This window comes from Monodon monoceros, unplaced genomic scaffold (genome assembly GCF_005190385.1).
Source record: "Monodon monoceros isolate NGI ecotype Baffin Bay Population unplaced genomic scaffold, NGI_Narwhal_1 Super_Scaffold_21, whole genome shotgun sequence".
NCBI lineage: Eukaryota > Metazoa > Chordata > Mammalia > Artiodactyla > Monodontidae > Monodon > Monodon monoceros.
The window spans coordinates 149,247,691-149,271,358 of record NW_021703778.1 but is presented as its reverse complement, the minus strand read 5'-3'; the positions used below and the strand labels follow the sequence as shown (position 1 = coordinate 149,271,358).

Genomic DNA, 23,668 nt, shown 5'->3' with positions numbered 1-23,668 from the left:
TTTCCAGTTTTGTTTACTTTATTTAATAGGCAGTGATGTTCTCAAAAATCCCTCTCTTCATCAGATGTTTGGTCCCCTTGCAAAGCTTTGGGTTTTTGAACTTGAACATGGAGCTGGGAAGAAAAAAGCAATCACATAATAAGCACTCTAAAGAAAGGCAATGTCTGCAAAAACATTAAAACTGAAAACTGTTGTTTTATTAGGAAGTCAGTCAGCACCAGGAAGTCAAAGGATGTTATTTGTTCCTTGTACTTAAGACTCTCTGAACTTCAATTAAAAACTGTACATCAGTCTGGCCCAAGGTCACATAGTAAGTGGAAAAGCCAGGATTTCAACCAGGGTCTCCCTGCTGTTTCCACTGTTGTGTGTTGCATATACCTCGCTAGCCATTAAAGTGTCTTCTTGTACTTCCCTTTCCAGACCTTTTAGAACTGGGCACTCTCCCACCACCACCATTCTTTAACAAACATTAAATTACACATCTTCCAAAGTCCCTGTCATTTCACACTTCTGACCTATTTAACTGATATACAGAAAGCTCATGACATGATACAGAAAAATATTTACCTTTACTCCATCAATAACATGATTTTCCTGTTGTAGTGCATTGTGAAGTTCTTCTTCTGAAGAAAATTGAATCCAGCCCATACCTCTGTGAAAGCCAGTCTCTTTGTCCTAAAAACTCAAAATTTAGGAAGAGATTAATAATCATGAACTTGAGAAAGTTTCCAGGAGTTCCAAATCAAACTACCAACTTTTTCATCTGCCAAAGTGGAGTAAAACACATTTTAATAAATATAAAAAACCCTGCTTTGATACAAATACTCTATTTACCCAAAGCTTAATCTCTTAATCATAACACTCTCTCTGCTTCTCTACTGCCACTGGAGAAATAAAATATGAGTAAAGAGCTTTCTGTGTCATTCTAGATATAAACCATTAACAGCAACAGTCAAGCGAAATTTTGATCACATAAAGAAATACTCTTCCTGTTTCTAACTTCTTCACTTCTAGAAACTAGAAAATTAACCCTTAAAACCTAGGTGCGTTTCTAGTAATTTCTGAGATTAACCACCCTCATCACAACTACCACCATTATCATCACATGCTCCTAATGAAAAAGGGAAAAAAAGTTACCCTTATTTACCTAGTTCTAGACTTCTGGTTAATTTAAGCAGTTCTGCTACTTCCCTTTGTGCAAAAGACAGAGTGCTTATCATTCAACCTATACATCAGATTCTATATGTCTTATACATCAGAGATTCTAGTGTGCTTAGACGTACCCTGCCCAGCCCTCCAGCCCTTCTATGTAAAAAAGGCCAAGATGTCTATTCACTCAATGCACATCATCAGTCTTGTTACAAAGTTATGTTGTGCTCTGCCCCCAAAAACACATTCTTGGAAATTGCCCCCATATACCTGGAAGGTAAGTTTATAAGATTAACCTAGAACACAGGAAAAGTTTCTGTTAATGTCCCAGTGATTCACTCCTTACCTCAGATAGATAGGACGATTTCTAAAGCACTCTACTCCACGTGGCCATTTCCATTTGTAAAGGCATTAACATTTTTGTGCTAAAATTTAGATACTATGTATCTAAAATTGGAACCTGCATTTCTAACTTGAGTACAATGAGCTTGTTACTAGAAACTAATTTTCTTCCTGTTACACACTTACTTAATTTTCCCAAGAATCAAAACCTCATGTTTAAAATCTGTTAACTCTGGCTCCTAAGTTCTTTTAAGAGGGAAATAGCAACCAAGAAAAATGTTACCTTTTGGAGAAACTTTTTTTATTTTTTAATATTTTTATTTATTTATTTTTTGGCCGCATGGCATGCGGGATCTTGGTTCCCCAACTAGGGATCGAACCCTTTGCCCCCTGCAGTAGAAGCACGGAGTCCTAACCACTGGACTGCCAGGGAATTCCCAAGAAACATTTTTTTCAATGCTCTTCAAAAAATACAAAGTTCATCACTTTTTTTTTTGGAGGGGGGGTACACGGGCCTCTCACTGTTGTGACCTCTCCCGTTGCGGAGCACAGGCTCCAGACGCGCAGGCTCAGCGGCCACGGCTCAAGGGCCTAGCCGCTCTGCGGCATGTGGGATCTTCCCGGACTGGGGCACAAACCCGTGTCCCCTGCATTGACAGGTGGACTCTCAACCACTGCGCCACCAGGGAAGCCCAATTTCATACACTTTTAAAACTATTTTTTATGCTTATAGATTTTCATGTCTGTAATACGCATGCTCATTTTTTTAATCAACTATAAATCCCATTGTATCAATGAATTAGTATCTATTTAACCAACCCCACTGACGAACACTTAGATTTTCCAATTATGATACTATTAAACAATGCTGTTTTGAACGTTCTTGACCTCACGTTTCTGTAGAATAAATTCCTAGAAATGGAACTGCTACATCAAAGGCAAATTCTTATTGTTAATAGATTTTGCCAAATTACCCTTCAGTGAAGGTATCAGTTAACTTCTCAACAATTTCAGTACCAGTTTCCCTACACCTTTACTAGCACTGGATATGCATAATCTGTTAGATCTTTGTAAGGCAAGTAACGTTTAACCAAGCGTTAAGAATTTAAGTTGATACTTTACCACAGCCTTTTCAGTGCCATGAGGAAAAAAGCAGTTTTAGTGAAGCATGTGTAAACTCTGTGTATTCACGTCACACACCCCAAAAAACAGTAATCTAGAGAGTCCACAGAAAAAGACAGCCCAGGATAAAGTAGAACAAATCTATAGATTGATTTTTTTAAGACTTTTTTTTGGAATTAAAGGACTCCATTACTTTTTTTTTAACTTATTTACTTATTTATGCCATACCCCGAGGCTTGTGGGATCTTAGTTCCCCCACCAGGGATTGAACCCACGCCCTCCACAGTGAGAGCACAGAGTCCTTACCACTGGACCGCTAGGGAATTCCCTATAGATTGATTTCTAAACCCTCATGAGGAGGCAAAGAAAATGTAACAAATATAAACACACATAAAAAGCACTCAACTCAATGAGGATAAAGGTTAAAATATTCTCCACCAGTTAGTTTGATAAAATTACCCTCTACTCTCTGAAGTCCTTATTACAACACTGTAATAGACAAAATTCCAAAACAGCCCCAAGATCTCCATGTGTCCCACCATGTTGACCCTGTATAGTCTCTCCCCTTGAATGTGGGCAAGGCCTATGACACGCTTCTAACCGTAAGAATATAGCAAAAGTGATGGGATATTGCTCCCTTGATCAGGTTATACAGCAAGGATGATGGGGTGTCACTCCAAAGACTACATTATAAAACTATCTTACCGGACCAGAGAAACTCCCTTGCTGACTTTGAAGCAAGCTGCCACATGGGAGAGAAGCTGGCTAACAAGGAACTGCAGGCAGTTCCTAGGAGCTGAAAGCAGCCTCCAGCTGAAAGCCAGAATGATAGCAGACACCCCACTCCTACAGCTGAAAGACTGATTCTACCAACAACCTAAGGGAGCTTGGAAATCAGTCGTTCCCAGTTGAGCCTCTGATGAGACTGCAGCTCCAGCTGACACCTGGATTGCAGCTACGTGAAACTCTGAATAGAGGACCCAGCAAAGCTATGCCTGGACTCCTGATCTGTACAAACTGTGAGATAATGTATGTGTGTTGTTTTGAGCCATTAAGTTTGTCATAATTTTATGCAACAATAAAAAACTAACACAAATACCTCAAATACCTAGGATAAGGTTTATATTTTTAAAGCAGTATCACCCATAATTTAATCAACAAAGACTGAACAGCTTCACTTCATTACAAATTCTATAAATTGATAATGCTTTCACACAAAAAAATCAAGAATTAGAGGATAACATTATTACTTTTTTTAAAAAAGATAATACTCACAAAAGGAACAGTGCACTTTCGTACATGGCCAAATTGTGAAAAGTGTTCTCTCAGTTCACCTGTATAAGAAGAGAAAACTATTAAGAGTTGTTAATTTTGTATCGTCCATCCTAGATTGATATAGAAACCAAAAGGGCTCCTAGAGCTCCCAAACTTCTTGTGAACAGGAGTTAGTTACTTTGTATTCCCTTGAAGCCTTAAGATCTAGGAAATAGCTATGGTATTGATTATAAAATTGTAATGTACTAGATTTGGGAAGGTGATGAGGTGGGAACATGGACAGATAAATTGCTGAGTTGACTAATCTTCATCCCCAGCAAATACTGAGTGTCTTCACCACACCAGGTACTATGCTAAACGCATGGATTATAATCCTTCAGAAGATTACACAGAAGACAGAAAAACAATTACAGTACAGCATGTTGTTAGCTATATTAGAGATTTCCAAATAAAATCTCAATTTACTTGCCTTTCATTATTTACAGTTTACATTAGGTTATATCGTTGTTACTCTTAAAAGTTTGTTGAGTCGACCCTACCTATCCTTCCTGCCTTACTTCCCATTGCATGCCCATAGTTACTTTCTAGTACAACAAATGAAAATCTGTGTATCTGTCCTGTGGATTCCTGTCTTTGCCTGCTGTTCTTTCCCTTTAACATGTAGTAATCCAATCTCCTTTTACCTAAATTGTATCTATCCTTCAAGACCCAGGCCAAAAACATTCACAGATTTTATTGGGCTCCTACTGCAAAACAAGACAACATACTAGCCCAGTGAGGCCTTAAAGATGAATAGTAGATTATTTTAAAGATCAAAAACTACATGATCGGCGTGCCCGCGTCCAGGAAGTGTGGGGTGATGCTGTAAACGCTGGGGTGAGAGACTAATGTGTGGAAACTCTGCACCCCGCACCTGCTGCAGTAGCTGTGCAGGGCTGGGTGGGTGCGGGATCCGTACGTCATGAAACTCTCGGCACCCAGGAAGAGCGTGAAGCGTGAGACTGGGACGAGGAAGTGTGGGTGCTACTTTTTCCTGCACAGCCTGCAGCTGCAAACCAGAACTCACAGGTTTGCAGGGGCCCAGGCTCAAATTTAACCGTGCAGCAGTGGTTCACCCCCAGCGTAGTTCACCAGGCCTGGGGACTCGAAGGTGTCCAACAAACTTGGCCGTATGCATGCAGCTGAGGCCTCACAGCTTCCCCAATGTCTCCAGCGCTCTGGCTGCGCGCCCAGGTGTATCTCGCTGAAGGGGACACGGAGGGCGCCGGCAGCTTCAGGGCTTGCTGCACACCTCTGGAGCCCGCCTCCCCCAGAGCGTCTGCTGAATCCTTACCAGATCCCACCTGGCCGCCGCTGGCCTCCTCCCCGCCGCGTGGCTGCCCACCAGAACTTGGATAAGTGGGTACCGCGTGTCCCTGACCGGATGGCTGCGCAGATGGCGGCAGGATCCCCGGGTTCCTTTTGGCCCCGAAGCTGAACGTTCGCGCTGCTCCTCACTCTGCCCAAAGTGCCTGCAGCCTTCAAGTGTGTGCCCACCGCCCCTGGTTTCCCAGTAAGTTACTGAGCAGCCTCACTGCATCAGCCCGACTGACCACTTGTGCTGTGAAGAGACCCTTCCCTGGCCCTGTGAAACAGCCTTTACCGGCCTGCGACTCTGGCTGAGCCCATCAGCTGCTCCTTCTCCTAACTACTGTTCTCTGTTGTCGACGCAAATCAGCAGCCAGCCTTAAAATACTGAAACACTGAAAATACTGCTGACCTTTTAGCTAGCAGGCAGCAGCAGGCAGAAGAGGTCAAAATAAGCATTGTTGAGGCGCAGTCCGCTTGCGCCCCGAGCCGCGCACGCGCGGTGACGGTAAAATGGTGGAGTTGGTACCTTTCGCGGTTCCCATCGCGGGTGACAAAACCTTGCTGGTGTGGGAGCTGAGCTCTGGACCCACGGCCGAGGCCTTGCAATCTTCTCCCAGTTTGGCCTTCTGTATTCGGTCCGAGTCTTCCCAAACGCAGCAGTGGCCAGTCCTGGGTTCTATGCCATCATCAAGTTTTATTCAGTAAGGGATGCTCACAGAGCCCAAAAGCCATGCGTCCAGAAGCAGCTTTTTCAGACATCTCCAGTGAAGGTTCGTCTCAGCACCAGACGTAAGGCGGTTCAACATAATACGCCTGCCCTAAACAGCTCCAGATGCCAAGAATTGGCAAATTACTACTTTGGTTTCAATGGGTGGTCAAAAAGGATCATCAAGAGGTGGTGTTGCCCTCCCACAAGTGCAGGAGTCCCGAAGTTGGCATGGCTGAGGAACCTTTGGATAACTTGCAGGAAGGGTCATTATCATTCCTTATGAAAAGGAAGGTAACCCAGAAGGTTGCTATTCAGAAGGCTACGAGAGATGCATTCCAGAAACTGCTGATTGTGGTTTTAGAAAGTGGTAAAATAGCTGTGGCATATAGACCGTGTGAAGAGGTCACAGATGCTAGAACCGAAGAGGAACTACAGGATTTAATTCAAGTATGTGGAGATAAAAACTCAAGGGGTACACAGCCAGTGTAGCCATAATTCAAAACAACCAGCAGGATTTGGAAGACTTTGGCATGTCTACTCAGCTGTCATCCTTCGGAAAAGGTAAAACTCTGAAACTGCTTTGGAGGCAGGGAATTTCTAGGACTTTTCCAAGTCCCGAGCCTTGTCTCTGGCCCCTTATTTGAAGTTTGGAGAGCAGGATTGAGGGCCATCAGTGTACGTCTACAGTTGTGGACACAGGAGAAGACACAGACCTTTTAGAACTCCCCTCTAATAGAATTGCAGGGATTTGGGAAGAAAGTAACTATGGCCTTAAGTGTGATTATGCTACAGTGTTTAAAAACTATTCCTGCCTTTCAAGTAAGGTATATCACCCAGATCTCAGCATCTCATATATATCTTGTGTTAAATATTTTGCCGAAGAACCTTTCTGTAAACCAATTATATGGATGCCTCAAATTAGGGATTAAGTTGTCAACGTAATTTCTAAAAGAAAACATTAATGTACTGCATATAGGATTTTTATTAAAAAGGAGCAAAAAATGTGTTTCATGTCATTGAGAGCTTAATTTGGGGCTAGATTTCTGATTATTTAACTCACCCCAGTGTTGCAAAGTTTGTTTTTACGGGAAGAAAGTAGAGAAAGAAAAGGTGGTTATGTTCTGAAAAATGTAAAAATTTTGAAAGTTTTCCTGTACAATATAATTATTTTAATTCAATTTAAATCAGTCAGGGAAACTTCAGACGCATCCATGTTTGGGCTTTAAGAAGTTTAGCTTCCTGTGAAATGTGAGAGGAAAGGATTCCATATTGATACTAAAGATTTCGGAAACCTGATTATAACAGCAGATCCTTTCCTAAATGAGGCCAATTTTGGAATCAGTTCCATTTAGAAACCATTATGTGCTAGGCACTGGAAATAAGATGAAGCTCCTTCTCTCTTGGAGTTTAGGTGTTAAAGGTGTACCAGACAATTAAAAAGGACTAAAATTAAATAGATTATGAAAAGGACTGTGAAGAAAGTAAACTGGGTGCTAGTTACAGTATTTCAAGAAAATTACTTAACATGCTGACTTTAACATTCTAAGTGTCTTCTCCATGTGTGCACACAGGGTAGACCTCTGAAAAGTGACACTGTAGTTTTTTCTAGATTAATGGCTCTGTTGAGACAAGGTGGGATGTGGGAAGTTTGCCCATGCTAATTTAACGGCCATTCACTTGGTTTTAGACTCTCTTTCCCAGAATGAATTGCTCACCTGCCCCAAACCCCTTCTACAGAAGTTCTGGAGTCATCACTGATTCAGTGGTAACCCCTAATAACAGAGTGGTGAATTAATAATGAGACGTGAATACTGAGAGTTTGGAGGAAATGGCAACATTTTATTTTATTTTATTGTTTTTTATTTTTTTAACATCTTTGTTGGAATATATTTGCTTTACAATGGTGTGTTAGTTTCTGTTTTATAACAAAGTAAATCAGTTATACATATAAAAAAAATAAGCATTGTTCACCTAGCAGAGTCAAACTGAGGCACACACAGACCTTCAGGGATGTGAGTGTGTAGTGTGTGAGTAGCTGTGCTAAAGTTGGGAGTAGTAAAGTTGATGACCCACAATACTATGTTAAAACACACCAGTGGATCCATAGAGAAACTGGATGTTAACCTCAATATAGGACAAAAAGTCACTTATTTAAATTCGTTCTCTAAGAACAGGAAGTAAAAGAAGAAACAATACATTAATTTGTCCATCTCTACCAAGAACAAATTAACAGCTCTGGGAAGCATAGATAGGAAGCTGAACCGTTCTCTGGAGATTGATGTGATCATTGGGCATGGCCAGAGGAGAGACCCCACAAAATGAACATAGATCCTCTTCCCTGAGGTGTAACAGTTAAACAGTGAGGAGTTTTCAAAAAATTGCTTCCTGAATTAGGTAGTGACATCTACACATATTGGCTGCAAGCAGAGATGTACAACTCCACCCACAATCTAAATTCAGTCATTCTTAACATTTTGTCATATACACTTATCTATATGCATGCATATATATGTAGTTTTTCAAAAACATTTTTAAGTAAGATACACACATCAGTGCCATTACGTCTCTCAACACTTCAGCACTCCTGTCCTAGGAATAAAGACATAATTTATAGCCACAATATCATTATCACACTTACAAGTCAATGATAATTTCCTAATTTCATCTAACTCCCAGTGTAATAGGGAAGAACTTTTGTATTCTATGACAAGTTAATCACTAAAGGGATGTTGCCTATAAAGCTTAAATTATACATAATGGGGCTTCCCTGGTAGCCCAGTGGTTGAGAATCTGCCTGCTAATACAGGGGACACGGGTTCGAGCCCTGGTCTGGGAGGATCCCACATGCCGCGGAGCAACTAGGCCTGTGAGCCACAACTACTGAGCCTGTGCTCCGCAACAAGAGAGGCCGTGATAGTGAGAGGCCCACGCACCGCTATGAAGAGTGGCCCCCAACTTGCCACAACTAGGGATAGCTCTCGCACAGAAACAAAGACCCAACACAGCAAAATAATTAATTAATTAATTAATTAATAAACTCCTACCCCCAACATCTTCTTTAAAAAAAAAAAAAAATTATACATAATGGCCCATCTCTGGGAACCCTGCCTCCCTGGTAATGAGTGTTAAGCTAAAATACCTTTGTTTAGCTCATAGGAAATGTCCGGACCAGGCCCACCTGTGAATGGCTGTACCAAAGAAGAAATTAACACATCCCCTCCGGAGTCTGGCTGGAACCAGGGGTTTACCCGCTTCCCTTTCAGCATAAAAGAAGCCTGAATTTTAACTCAGGGAAGGTGTTTCTTTGGAACACTAGTCCACCGTCTTCTTGGTCTGCTGGCTTTCCGAATAAAGCTGCTATTCTTTGCCCCACCCAACAACTCATCTCTCAATTTACTCGCCTGTTGTGCAGTGAGTAGCACAAACTTGGACTTGGTAACACCAGTATATATTTTAAACTTCCAAATTGTTTCCTAAATGTGTTTTTTAAATTTCCCCCCTCAACACAGGATCTATTAAAAATCACACATTTGAAAAAAACAAAAAACTACATGATCGCTTTCTCTTCTGTACTACAGTGCCTGTACTTTCACTGATTTACATTTCATGTTACCTGTTTCACCACCCTAGTTCATTTAAACCTCACTGGTTCAAAAACTGCCTATATTTGTTGTTTGTAAGTCTCCTCACCCCCACCACTATACCATAAGCTTGCCAAGTGTTGAGTCCACTATGTCCACAGTGATTGTGTATCAACAGGGCGATATTTGCTGAATGAATAAATAAATGTCCAGTAATCCTTCAACCAGCCACAGGGGCTAAATTTCTGTAGCGCTCTAATAGTTGATCAAACCAAGGTCAGGCTCTCACACAGAACATATTACTGGAGGATAAACAAAATAGTTTTAAACCAGGTATTAAAAGTTCTAGAAAACATTCACTTCCAAAACAAACTAGCTCTAGAAAGTAACCCTTTTCCCAAATTACCTACAACTGTTATGGAAAAACAGCTGCAAACACCAAGAACAATGCCTACCACATAACAGACACTCCTTAAACATCTGCTGAATGAATGAACTGAGAGAGGCTGTAGTCAAGGTCGTATTTTATACACTCTTTAAGGATCTTGAGCAAGTCCATTATGGTCTGGAAACGCATCTGCAAGATGCTTGCAGAAACCCCTCGGCCTTTCCAGTTTCACAGGGCCTAAAGCAAGACATTCTGCTGGGTGTGGTCTGAGAAGGTGGGGCACAAACTGATCTATTTCCCATTCTACTACCCACACTCATTCCATTCCTTGTTTAAGGGAGCTGACCTGATACATGAATGTCTGCAAAAGTGACCATGGATTTTTAAAGTTTTGTAAGCATATGTAAAAACCTTAACTCAAAACTGCAGCTGACAAAAATCAACGTTGGTGAGAGATTTCAGTACTGATTACTCCCAGCCCTCTATCTCCAGCCTAGGCCTCTCCCATGAGCTTCAATTTTTGTAATCATGAAAACAACTATCATTTATTGAGTACTTACTCTGTATTGAGCACAAGTCTAAGCAGTTTACATATAAATTCATTTAATCCAATCAACAATCCTAGGAGAAAGTTATTATTGACTCCATTTTGTAGATGATGAAACTGAGGCACGGTAGTGAGCCCTTTTCCCCAGTTACTTCCGTTAGTCAGGTTACACAACTACCAAATGGCCAAGCTGGAACTCTAACCCAAGGAGTACGGCTTCAGAGTGCATTTCTCCATCGATACACACCGTCCTCTGTCCAACTAACGGAGACCTCACAGGTTTTTCAAACTAAACACATTTAAACTTTACTCCTCATCTTCTTTCGATCTGCTTCTCCTACATTCTAATCACGAAATTCACCAACGCTAAAAACCTGTAAGTCATTCCACCCTTTCTCCCATCCGTACTCTTCCCCCATTCAAGCCATCTGTCGATTTTGTTTGGTTAACATAAGTGAATCTGACTCTTCCTTCTATCACTACCCTGAAATCCTCAGTTTTGAACTAAATCACTGAAACTACTTTTGCCACTTTGAATCCATCCTCCACCCTGCCGTCAATATAACCCCTTCTATATCGTTAGTCTTAAGTTTCCACGTAATTAAACCTTTAAACTCCGAAAGGCTAGAGGCCGTGAATACGTGCCCCAAAACCTCAAGGGGGATCCCTAAACGGCTAATGGCAAACAAAATTTCTTTCTACTCAGTGGCTTGCTCAGGAGCATACTCAGCCGCCTTAATCCAACCACCACGCTGATTTAAGTGCTCCGCAGAAAGCAAGGTTTTTCAGGATTGCTTGGACCTAAAACTTCCGCCCTTACTACATCTCCAACTCACTCGAGGCCGCGGTCCATGGAATTTTTCTGACAAACGCAACCGGCCGGCGGATATTCGTACGCAGTGCCACTGCTGTCCTCGCTGCCGATGCCGCCATCTTCCGAATGAGAGACCTCCAGTGACCTGAGGTCACGACCCCGGAAGAGCCGGCCTGATCCGGAGCACGGAAATCAGTTTCCGGGTCAAAGGAGGCCGGGCAGCGAGATGGGGGAGATGGGGAAGATGGCGGCCGCCGTGGGGTCTGTGGCGACGCTGGCGGCGGAGCCTGGGGAGGACGCCTTTCGGAAGCTTTTCCGCTTCTACCGGCAGAGCCGCCCCGGGACCGTAGACCTGGGAGGGGTCATCGATTTCTCGGTAGCCCACGCAGCCCGCGGCACGGGGCCTGGTGCCCACAAGGTACGGAGAGAGGAGCGGCGCGCACCTCCCCGTCGCCACGCCTCGCTTCTTGGAGAGGCTTCAGTGTTCTCCTAACCTCTTTTGCCTTCCAGACTGATGATTATTGAGCGATCCCGCCTTCCATGGGTGCACAGTTGAACTGCCCAGAAAGTATCACACTTTGACGATGAAGGGCTCTATTGACCATTATCTCCACGCAGCTATTCTTGGCTGCGGCCTCGGTCAAAAAATGCCTGGGAATTGGTGTTTATTCCTTACATTAACTGTCCATTTGAATTTGCACCTAGATTTGTGTGAAAACACGTAAACCGTGTTCGCAAACGTTACGGTAGCGTTCTACAGCTTGAAACCAGTTACCCTAGTCTTCCTAGAAACCGTTGTCCATAAAAGGCCCTGTCTTCTCTGGGACTTTTAGAAAGAGAGCATTGAAAGATTCTGAGATAATCCCTCCAGGTTGAAAGTAAAGGGCAACTGAATCCAAGCACTATACATTATTTCTACCTTATTTCTGCATTATTCCTCATGGAAATTGAAGAAAACACGGGGAGAGGGGAAGGGGACGCAGGGAGAATCACAACTATAACGTATGTTTCTTTTCAGTCGCTTTAACACTGAAGATAGATCCCTAATTTAACATCGGTGTTGTCCACAGATGGCTGGATGAGGCATTCTTTTCAAGCTTAGTAATAGATCTAAGTAACAAAATTGGAATGCTATAGTAACATCATATTTGTCTAGAGCTCAGCTTCTTAGAAACTTCATTTGTTAGCAGAGATGGTCTTAGAGTTGTCAAAATAACATAGAGAAAGTACAGGAATAGTGTACTTGGCTCATGGAAGAACCCCTCAGACTTTCATTAACTCCTTTTGCCCATATTTTACCGTAATACTTACATAATTTTTAAATGTAAGCCACCTGAGAAGGGGACATTGTATCTGGCACAGTACCTAAAACAGTAAGTACACAGTAAATGCACTGTCTATTGAGTACATAAAAACATGGGTAGTATTTCATTCTCCAGCTCAAAACAGATTGAAAGTAGCAAATTAGAGAAGAAGAAAGTTGCTATTAATAAGACATCAGATGAGAGCGGAGGAGAAAGTGATGGCTAACAGTCTGACAAGGGAGGAAGCAGACAAACTTTAAAAGGCTGAGAGGTTTGATTCAGCTTAGAATATGATAGATTAGGTCCACAAACTTCTTTCCAGTTTGAGGGTGTTGCTGAATTACAGTGCAGTATTAAGTACGATCTATTTAAGAAATCATTATGAAATGTTTGAAATAAAAACATTCTGTTCTCTGGGTACTTGAAAGAGTTAGGTGGTCAGGACTCTCAGAGAGTTTCAGATAGCCATTTCATTATAGAGGCTGGATATACAGCAGCCACTTGTTGGTAGTTTGTCTGGAAATCTACGCTCTTGGCAAAGTTAATAGATTAAGAGATCATCATATCTTTTGGGGAGAGAACATTGGAGGTATTCTAAGGCAAGCCAGACCCTAAGTTTATTATTAATGTAAGAATAGTTTGGTTTTTTTAAATATCCTTAGTTACTTTAGTGACTGAATATTGGATTTCTCAACTAGTTTAATGAGCCATCCATAAGATACTCCTAAATGCAAAGAAGCCTTCATAGGTCCCTTAAAAGCTTAATTTTTAAGTAACTAGCAAAGACAAAAAGTTAACAAGTTTCATTTTGAAGTTCCATCTAAGAGAGCAAATATTGTACTTCTAGCAAACAGGATTCCCAATGTTTTATTGAACCATTTTTTCTGAGTGGTTTGAGTACTCACCCTGCCCAACCTGGTGTTCCTCATAGCTCTGTTTAAATACCATCTGTGTACAAGTTCCTCAGGAGCGTTATTGTTAGCCCTAACCGAAGTAAATAGCATTGTGACTTAGAGTATTCCATATACCAAGCACCTTTCATAATTCAGAGTCCTATAAGAAATCACAAAGGTGTGGTATCATAGGAAAAGATAGTCTTAAAGGCCAAAGTTAGTCTGCTTCTCATCACTACTTCAATTTTGTATAGCCCTGTTGTGTTATTAGTACATAGCTGAGGAAACTGAGGTTCTAAGAAGTTAAGTGACTTATCTAAGTCATGCATTAAGTAAGTGATAGAGCTAAGTTTAGTACCCCAAACTTAGGACTCCTAACTGCCCCATATCAGAAATGCCTTTAGAGGTTTGAGATTCTCACAGTTAATCTGTAAAATAGCTCTAACCCACTGACTTCTGTTTCCTTCCTGCCAGGTGGTCAAATCTCACCTAAACGTGTCCTCAGTCAGTGACCATGATGCGTACAGAGCTGGACTTCAGCCCGTAAGCAAGTGGAGAGCCTACGGTCTCCAGGGCTATCCTGGTGAGTGCACTTGAGCTCAGAAGGCAAAATCAATCATTTGTCTAATTTTGGAGGAGGAGTTATAATCAAGTAAATAGACAAAGAAGAAAACTAAACACACAAATGTTCCACTCCCAAACCCCTCCTGAATTCTGCCATGTCTAAGATTTCCATTTATTTGGCATTCCCAAAGGATAGAACAGGAATCAGTAATGCCTGCCTTATAGTGCAGAACGTGACAAACCAGGTGCGAGTCAAAAATTAGGGCACTGACTCTGGGCTCCCTGCTGCAGCTCTGAACATCTCCTCTGGCAAAAGAAGCACTTTGAATTGATAGAGTAACTCATAATGTTCATTCAGGTCGCAAAATCCCTACATTCACGAATGGCATAACAACTTAAAAATTGTTGCTATCATCAAGACTGAATTTTTGAAAAGAGAATTAAAGTTAATGAGATCAAAAGTCCTAAAAGACTAAATAATCTAGAATTTTGAATTTTAATGATATCAGGTAGTTCATTTTACAGGTAGAGAAATTAATGATGAAGAGTGGGTAATGTTACTAACCTTTTTTCTAGGCTCATGGGACCATTGTGTTGATAGATTAATTATCATGAATGATTTAGAAAATTTGTAAATGCCTTTGGCCAAACGATTTTATATTTGCATCCTGTTTCTAGAAGACATAAAGTTAACATTGCACTTGTGATTTCAAATATGGGTCAAAAGCAAGAAAAATTCCTTTAAAAAAAATTAATTTTCGTTGTACCAAGGGCCAGGTCTGTGTTACAGTTATTAGTACATTCTCAGCACTGAAGTATATGTTGATAACATTGGAAAGGGTAACAGCTTTAAAACTTTTATAAAAGGCCTTGTGTACTTTAGTTCTATATTAAAGAACTAAAGACCAGTTTTGTGTCTGAAGTCACAAAGAAAACAGTTGAAATGTGGCTTTTATATATGAAAGCATTGCTCTTCATGAGTTTGAGTAAATGAGCATACATCACCAGTAGTGTTTTGTGCACCTTTTGTTCTTGAATGCTGCTCTTTACCTTTCAGGCCTTGCTCCTGTTTTCACGGCCATGTTTCTGTTGTTGTGCCTTCTTCCCTTAACAGATTGTTCAGACTACAAAGTTATCAATCCCACTTCGGTTTTCTGTTGTCCAGGTTGGAGTATGCCTCATTTTATTGTGCTTCACAGATACTGTTTTTTGTTTGTTTGTTTTTCTTTTTTACAAACTGAAGGTTTTTGGCAACGCTGCATTAAGCAAGTCTATCAGTGCCATTTTTCCAACAGCATTTGCTCATTTTGTGTCTCTGTCACATTTTGATAATTCTCGTAATATTTCAAACCCTCCACCAGCAAAAAAAGTTACAACTCATTAAAGGCTCAGATGATGGTTAGCATTTTTCAGCATTATTTTATATAATTAAAATAAATAAATTAAAATTTTTAATTAAAGTGTGTTCATTGTTTTTTTAGACATAATGCTATTGCACAGTTAATAAAGTACAGTAGAGCATAAGTATAAGTTTTATATGCACTGGGAAACAAAAAATTCATGTGACTTGCAATATTTGCTTTATTGCCGTGGTCTAGAGCCAAAGTCGCAGTATCTCTGAGGTATGATTGTACTTGCTATTTGAGGTTTCCTAGGACTTCACACTTAAGCCACATCATTTGAGTTGGTACCTCATTATGTTATGTTTCCTGCCATTGTAAGCTGCATTTAAGTGCAGTACCATGTCCAGAACATGGGAAAGGAGTCTCCTCTTACTCTGACTTGATCAGAAGGATTATGTTTACTTCCGGATCCTGCTTATTCTGAAGGAATCTGAGTATACCACAAGCTGTCCTTACAAGAGTGAGCAGGAAGGTGATGGGTCTGAAGACTGAAGCTGAGCCTGGGAAAGAGTAGACCTGAGTGGGAACATGACAGCATCAAACATTTGAAAATTTGTTGTACACAAAAAGGGGTGGGAAGCAATGCATACTAGTGATTAAGGTCTGACACCAGACTACATGGCTTCATGTCCTGGTTCTATCACTTCCTACTGTATGATCTTGGGCAAGTTTCTTAATCTCTCTTGGCCTCAGTTTCCGCATATGTAAAATGTGTCTAAAGGTAGTACCCACTTCATAAGGTTAGGATTAAATGTGAGTGTACATGTAAAGTACTTAGGTCAGTGCCTTGCACATAGTAAATGCTCAGTAAATGTTAGCTACAGAGTTAGAGGCATTTATCAAGAAGAATTGACAACTGATTTGGGGTTGCTGTATGTGTCAGGACCTGAGACCAATACATGAAAAATTAAAAAGAGGCAAATTTTAACTCCATAAAGGGAAGACAACAGTTGTCTGGAATGGACTGCCTATAAAAGTATTCAGTTTCCTGTCACTGTTCAAACTTGAATTAGATCAGAAGTATTCTTCCTTTGATGTGATATCTTTGTGGGTATTACAATATTCTTATTTTGTGAAATAGTGGTGATAGCAGACAGTAGGTTATTGGAAATTTTTTTCATATTTTTTTTTCTTTAAAAATATTGACAGTCCTGTTACTCCTAAATTACTTGGAGAATTTGACTAATACATGACATGCAGAAGTGGCCTCCACACTTATAAGTGAATGTCCATTCCTGTCCTCCAATTTTAGAGGAAAAGGGATTGCTTCTGTTCAAAACCACTCCCTTCACCCTTTAATCACACCTTCTTTTACCCCTTCCAGCTTTCAAGACCTTGCTGTGGTCCTTTCTTCTCTTCTGTTTTCAACCAGTTCCTTTCTGCTGGCTCTTTGCTCATGTAAGCATGCTTAGGTCTTTCCAAACCCTAAAAACAATAAACTCCCCCCTTATTCTTCTGTGACTACTCAGCCTTTGTTTCCTTTCACAGCCAGACTTCTAAAGGCATTATCTGTATAACCGTCTCTACTGTTCTATCTCCAGGTACTTAGGACAAAGTTTTTCATCTCCTTATCTCTAATTCTTAAGAAAGTACATATAGTGTATGTTTGTTGAATGTTTGATGAATGAATCCTTAACCATGCATAGGATTCCAGTTAAGTATTGTTATTCGTCTTTTACAGAGGAAAAATGGTTAGGTATTTGCCTACTGAGCAGATGTCTATACCACCTTTCTTCCCTGTTATAGTGATCAGAGTTCAAAGGAAGCAGAAATCACACCAATTATTTTAACAGATGATTTTATATAAAAAAAATCATTAGCCAGATATTAGAAAACAAAAAAGGCAACACTGAGATATCACAAAAGTAGTAACTACAGGAAGCAGTTTCCACCTCTCTAAATGATACCTGGTGAAATTTGAGAGGTGACTCGTCAGTTTCGGTTCTGAAGTTTGCTTTGGAATAACACAATTGATAATTGTGTAATATTTGTTTCTCTTGAGGATAACCCAAAAAACTAGAGATAATTGCATAGTGGTAGATGTCTAACATTCATCATCAAAACAGCTTTTATTAACTTGAAGGAACTCCTCTTCCTCTGAAATTAGAGAATAGGAATGAGAATATATGCTTATGTGTGGAAGCCACTGGAAGCATTAGCAAAAGGAGACACGGAATAAATAATAATGTAATGGGTATAAGGATGTCAACAAAAATACATGATCTGATTAACTGACGGAGGATTTCCTCCTCTTCTTTTTTTCTCATCCATCTTTTGTATAGGATTTATTTTTATCCCAAACCCCTTCCTCCCAGGTTACCAATGGCACTGGGTGAAGCAGTGCCTTAAGCTATATTCTCAGAAACCTAATGTATGTAACCTGGACAAACATATGACTACAGAAGAGACCCAAGATTTGTGGGAACAGAGCAAAGAGTTTCTAAGGTAAGTCTTAGCAGTCACAGTAAAGCATTCGTATTCAGCTCACGTCATCACAGCTCTTTAAAGGAACTACTCTATAATAGTTCGGTGAAAGATACTAACATATTTATTTTTCCTCATTTCCACTCAAATACAGCACAGTTATATTCTTTCCCCCACGAACATTTGGACAGACACTTTGACAGTTATATTAAATTGAGGTCCACTTTAAAGATTTGCTTATCATATCTTAGATAACGAGTTCATTCTCAATCATCAGATGATCCATTTTCTTTTCTTTTCTTTTCTTTTTTTTTTTTTTTTTTTGCGGTACGCGGGCCTCTCACTGTTGTGGCCTCTCCCGTTGCGGAGCACAGGCTCCGGACGCGGAAGCTCAGTGGCCATGGCTCACGGGCCCAGCCGCTCCGCGGCATGTGGGATCTTCCCGGACCGGGGCATGAACCCGTGTCCCCTGCATCGGCAGGCGGACTCTCAACCACTACACCACGAGGGAAGCCCAGATTATCCATTTTCATTCAGCTTCAGCCCTTTTTTCTACCTAAAGTAGAAAAGACTTCAAAAGCCTTTTTTCAAGACTTACGGTATCCTGAAGAAAGTAACACTGAAAGCACTACTCTCCTAGATGAAGTCAGTGTTACTGCCTGTTTTACGGTAGGTCAGCTGTTCGTGGAAACTAGTCCTTGTACCTTAATGTTTCAGCATTTCATTCATTCTACAAATATATTTTTTAATCTATTTATTTTTATTTATTTTACTATCGTTTGTATTTATTTAGTTATTTTTTGTCTTCATTGGGTCTTCGTTGCTGTGCACGGGCTTTCTCCAGTTGTCGCAAGCAGGGGCTTCTCTTCGTTGTGGTGCGCGGGCTTGTCATTACAGTGGCTTCTCCTGTTGTGGAGCACGGGCTCCAGGCGCACAGGCTTCAGTAGTTGTGGCACATGGGCTCAGTAGTTGTGGCTCGCAGGCTCTAGAGCACAGGCTCAGTAGTTGTGGCACACGGGCTTAGTTGCTCTGTGGCATGTGGGATCTTCTCGGACCAGGGCTCGAACCTGTGTCCCTTGCATTGGCAGGCAGATTCTTAACCACCGTGCCACCAGGGAAGCCCCTACAAATATTTTTTGAGGGTCAGTTATGTACCAGGTGTGATGCTAAGCATTGGAGATAAAAAGATAAACAGGACACTGTCCCTGCACACAGGAGTGCATAGTCTACAGCAGACACTCAGTATCAAAAGGAATAAAATAATAGATCTCAGAAACTGCTACGATAGGTGTTTAGGAAAATGCAGTGGGGGCCAGAGGAAGAAATAATTCTTCTAGGCAAGAAGGAGGTGTCAAGGAAAGATGATTTTTTAATTGGGCCCATTATCCTCTTTTTTTCTCTGTCCATTTGAAATGAGTCTTCAAAAATGATTAGGAATTTGCCAGTCAGAAAAGCAAGAAGGCTGTTGTCAGTAGAGAAAGCAGCCTGAGCAAAGACAGAGTAACTTGTTCTGTGAGATAGGAGCACAGAATATGTACATTCGTGTGTTCATTCAACAAATACCTGTTGAGTTTCTGCTGTGTCAGATAACTGTGCTTGTGTGTTAGAGATTCAAGACCAAAAAGACACACTCCCTGTCTTCAAGCAGTTTGTAGGTTAGTCGAGGACAGAGACATGTAAACATAATTAAATACAATTTGGCAGGTACAGGGATAGAGTTTATAAGATTATGAGTATGGTCACTTAAGTGGCTAGATTAAAGATAGATGATGGGAGATGCTTCCTGGAAGTCATGAATAGAATTGGCAAGAGATGACACCGGAAAGGTAGGTTAGGGCCGGATTGTAAAGAGTTCAGTGATGTAAAGTACTAGTTCTAGCGTCAGATTGCCTGGGTTCAAATCCCAGCTCTGCCACTTACTAGCTTTGTTAACTTAAGCAGTTTCTTAACCTTTCTGTACCTCAGAGTCGTCTTTTCCTCGTTTAATAGTGTGAGGATTAAACAAGATAGTATGTGAGAAATCCTTAGAACATCCTGATAAAACCATTATACCAGCTCTGTGTGGTCTGTTTCAACTTAAGTGGCTCTAATGGTGTAGTTTTCAGAAACTATGTCATGTTAATTCTAGCAGGGAAATAGACGATTTTCTTAAGTTGAAAGGAAAATGAAAATTAAATGCATTGGTTTTCCTTTAAAACCCTCTTGGTCTGTAGGTTATGTTATAGACAAGAGCAGTAAGGAAAATCCTGTTCTCAAGTATGTCTTCTGTAGAATTGAGAGCAAAGTAAAGGAAGATCATGGCTGAGTGAAATTAGTCAGAGAGGTTAGAGTTTGTTACTAAGCCAGCCTGTGTTTTCAAGTAATTGATATTTTTGTTTCTGACAAATGACTCTGTAGAAATCCCAGTTGTCATTTTCTATAATAGCTCAGATGAATCTCTTTAATAAATCATCCTGTAAACAATGGTGAGATACCTTTTTTTCTGGTCTAATAAATTAGCAAAAAATGAAAAATGCTATGGTCAAACCTTCTGTTGTCAAGGATTGGAAGAAATTGATATGCTCAGACATTGCTGGCAGCACTGAAAATCAATAAGGGACTAGTTCTCCTTCTGTCACTGTATAGAATGTGTGTTTCAGTTTCCTTATCTGGGAAACAAAGGGATTGGGCTGGATAAGCCATTCAGGGTGACTGAATCACGGTCAGAGTCACCTAGACAATACATGCCAGTTCTCCCACTGTCCCAGAGCATATCAGAAAGGGAGAAGGTCTGTGGTTCAAAAAGATTTCCCTGGAGATTCTGATTATCTACCATAACATTCACATTGAGAACCACTGAACTAGAGGACCTCTAAGAATCCTTTCGATTTTAACTTTCTAGGTTTCTGTGGTCAGGGAGGAAGAAACTGAAGGAATATTTGGAACATATTAGCAAAAATAGTTCACATTATTAGGGCAACTCAATTCTATGTTTTGTTCAAAGTTTATTGTCAGTGAATAGTGTAGCTAGAGATCCTCATACAAGCGTACTATAGTTAGGTGTAAGCATCGTTATTGCAGCATTGTTCGTAATGGGGGAAAATGAGAAACAAGTGTCTGTCAGCAGGAGATCAGATAAATCAAGCATGACAGACCCCAGCAGTAGAATGCAGCCACTTACAGCCATTAAAAAATCCTAACTCCAACCCTCCAGCAAATATAGTAGGGTCTACAGTTGTAATAAACAAAATCATTCCTCAGCACCTCCATCACAACCACTGTAGTCTAAGCCACCATCATTTACTGCAGTAGCCTCCTAACCAGTCTCCCTGTGTCTGCTCTTGTGCCTCTTCAGTCTGTTTTCTACAGAGTATAGAAATTGTGTCATTTCTTTTATAGTTTCTAATGTGCAATACTGCAGTTCAATTCTAATGCAAACCATCCAGAGTCAGCACAGACATCACAAGTTAAGGGCGTGGTCCTTAACCAAATTACCCTCACTTCAGACACCACCTACAAGTTTGGGAGGGCCCCAGGCTGTACAACACTTCTTAACAACTGGTTACAAATTCAGGGGAATTCCCATGACCTCCTCAGGTTCATTAACTCACTAGAACAGCTCATAAAACTCAAGAAAGCATTATACTTATGATTATAATTTCACTATAAAGGATACAAATCAGGGCCATCCAATGAAGAGATCTGTAAGGTGATGTCTGGGAGGGTCCTGAATACAGACCTTCCATGTCCTCTTCCCATGGAATCAGGGCATGTAGCCCTCCCAGGAAGCTCTCCCAAGGCCTAGTGTTCACAGCTTTATTGGGATTTCACTACTTGAATATGACTGATTGACTCATTGGCTGCATGCTTGAACTCAGTCTCTAGCCCTCCACCTATCGAGTAGGTCATGCTAATATCACCAAGCCTAAACCCTCTAAGTTGACATTGGTCTTTCTAGCTTAACAAACCCACATCCTGAGTCATCTTTTAAGCATAAACTCAGGTGTGGTCTTAGGGTCCACAGTGAATAACAGATACTCCTATCCCTCCCAGAAATTCCAAGGATTTAAAACCTTGCTGTAAAGAACCAAGGACAAAGGCCAGTCAGATTCTTTGTTTACAGCCCCATCACACTTAGAATAAAATCAAACGTCTTTATCAAGGCCATGAGGCCTAGATGATCTGGCTCTCCCACCTCATCTCCTATTCCTTTTCATTTATTCTCCAGCAGTACTGGCTTCCATTCTGTTCCTTAAACACATCAGGCATACTCAGATTCTTTGTACAAGCTGTTTGTTCTGATGTCATTTTATGAGATGATTCCTTTATTCAATTAAAAATAGCCCCTGTTTCCCGTCCTCTTTATCCCTTTGCCCTGTGTTTTTATTTTTCAGTGCATGGTAGTTACTAAATAAATATTTGTAGAATTACTTAGTTAATGGATACTTTTTTATGCCTTTTGAATTTTGTGAATGTATTATCTATTCAAAAATAACTTTTTAAAGAATAAGGCAGGGCTTCCCTGATGGCGCAGTGGTTGAGAGTCCGCCTGCCGATGCAGGGGACACGGGTTCGTGCCCCGGTCCCGGAAGATCCCACATGCCGCGGAGCGGCTGGGCCCGTGAGCCATGGCCGCTGAACCTGCGCGTCCGGAGCCTGTGCTCCGCAACGGGAGAGGCCACAGCAGTGAGAGGCCTGCGTAGCGGAAAAAAAAAATAATAAAAAAAATAAGGCAAGGGAAAATATACATTTAAATAAAGCAACTTAGCTTTATTTATTCCATAAGTTAGCTTATGAAGTGCTTTGTATCCATTTTTGTATGTGTGCTTTTTTCCATTGATATTCTCAATGTGGAAGCAGAATTAATTCCTTCCCCTTTCTATTTCTTTAAGACTTTATGATGCTGTTATAGCATTTATTGTAGTGAATCCTGTCATCTGCCCCCTTCTCCTTCCTACTACCTGCCCTGCCTCATCCCTGCCCCCAGACCTTGAAATTCTTGTAGCCTTGGCACCAACCACAATTCTTAGTATATATTAGAAGGTGTTCAGTAAATACTAATTTTAAGTAAATTGATATCTTCTCTATTAGTCCAATAAAAGCATAATGCTGAACTTGAGAATCATCAATTAAAAACTGTATAGTACAATACCTTTCCATCTTAGTTTCATTAATTTATTAAATAATGTACATTTGTGCTTTAGGAAATATTTGGTGCTAGCATAGATATAAAACTCATTACATGTCTTTGAGGAAGGAACTATTAAAGGAGGAATTCAGGTGCTTTCATAAGGTATTTACAGCACTAAAGCTGTATTCTTTAATAGAGGAAGTTCCAAGGTGCTGTATGGGCACAGTAGATAGAGGGAGAGACTGAATCGAGGATAAAGATTTCCCTTAAGTGTTTAAACTGTGTGGAAAAGCAAGTTAGAAAAATCTGCTATGCAGAGAGTAGAGTAGGAGAGTAGAGAGCATTTCAGTAGAAAATTGTATGGTCAAAAACACAGCCATGAAAGAAGGAGGGTAGGTTACCTTGTAGGAAATGTTTGAAGATGAAAGTAGAAAGGTTCGTGCCAGATCGTAAGGGGGTTTGCATGCCATATACTGTAGACAAAAAATTAATTACTCGATCTAAGAAAGAAATGGAAACATTTTATTCAAGCCAAATTGAGGATTATTATCTGGGAACAGCATGTCAGAAAGCTCCAAGAACTGTTCAGCCATTAGAAGTCAAGGCACAGTTATATAAGTTTTTTGACACAGAGAGTTGTATATTAAGTGATGGATTATTGACAATTTACACAATCCAGATCTAAGCATCCCC

The 23,668-nt window shown here is 40.6% G+C and overlaps 2 protein-coding genes and 1 pseudogene across 3 annotated transcripts in view; 2 read left to right on the top strand and 1 right to left on the bottom strand.

Annotated features, from left to right (window-relative positions):
- On the bottom strand, nt 1-11,407 carry SLIRP (SRA stem-loop interacting RNA binding protein). Of its 2 annotated transcripts, none has more exons than XM_029238739.1 (4): nt 11,300-11,407; nt 3,889-3,947; nt 568-675; nt 1-113 (listed from the first exon to the last, which is right to left on the bottom strand). In XM_029238739.1, exons 1-4 carry the CDS (start codon nt 11,394-11,396, stop codon nt 42-44), a joined length of 336 nt encoding a protein of 111 aa, XP_029094572.1. In that variant the 5' UTR covers nt 11,397-11,407; the 3' UTR covers nt 1-41. The 2 variants fall into 2 exon arrangements, with proteins under 2 accessions (XP_029094572.1, XP_029094571.1); XM_029238738.1 differs by having other exon boundaries at nt 3,889-3,965; nt 11,300-11,396.
- On the top strand, nt 5,749-8,728 carry LOC114904612 (annotated as a pseudogene).
- Nucleotides 11,408-11,503: 96 nt separating the features above from the next.
- Nucleotides 11,504-23,668, top strand: part of ALKBH1 (alkB homolog 1, histone H2A dioxygenase) — a 32,402-nt gene continuing 20,237 nt past the window's right edge. Inside the window, exons 1-3 of the mRNA XM_029238680.1 lie at nt 11,504-11,695; nt 13,949-14,057; nt 17,724-17,886. Of these exons, the coding sequence (XP_029094513.1) occupies nt 11,504-11,695; nt 13,949-14,057; nt 17,724-17,886 (464 nt within the window). The remainder of the gene's footprint in view (nt 11,696-13,948; nt 14,058-17,723; nt 17,887-23,668) is intronic.

Bases quoted from the DNA above. Each gene is read 5' to 3' on its own strand.
- SLIRP (XM_029238738.1), bottom strand. From the start codon at position 11,396: ATGGCGGCATCGGCAGCGAGGACAGCAGTGGCACTGCGTACGAATATC. The intron at 676-3,888 runs GTGAGTATTATC...TTGAGTTTTTAG, and splicing joins GAAAGTGCACTGTTCCTTTT to GACAAAGAGACTGGCTTTCA. The intron at 114-567 runs GTAAATATTTTT...TTTTCTTCCCAG, and splicing joins ATGTTATTGATGGAGTAAAG to CTCCATGTTCAAGTTCAAAA.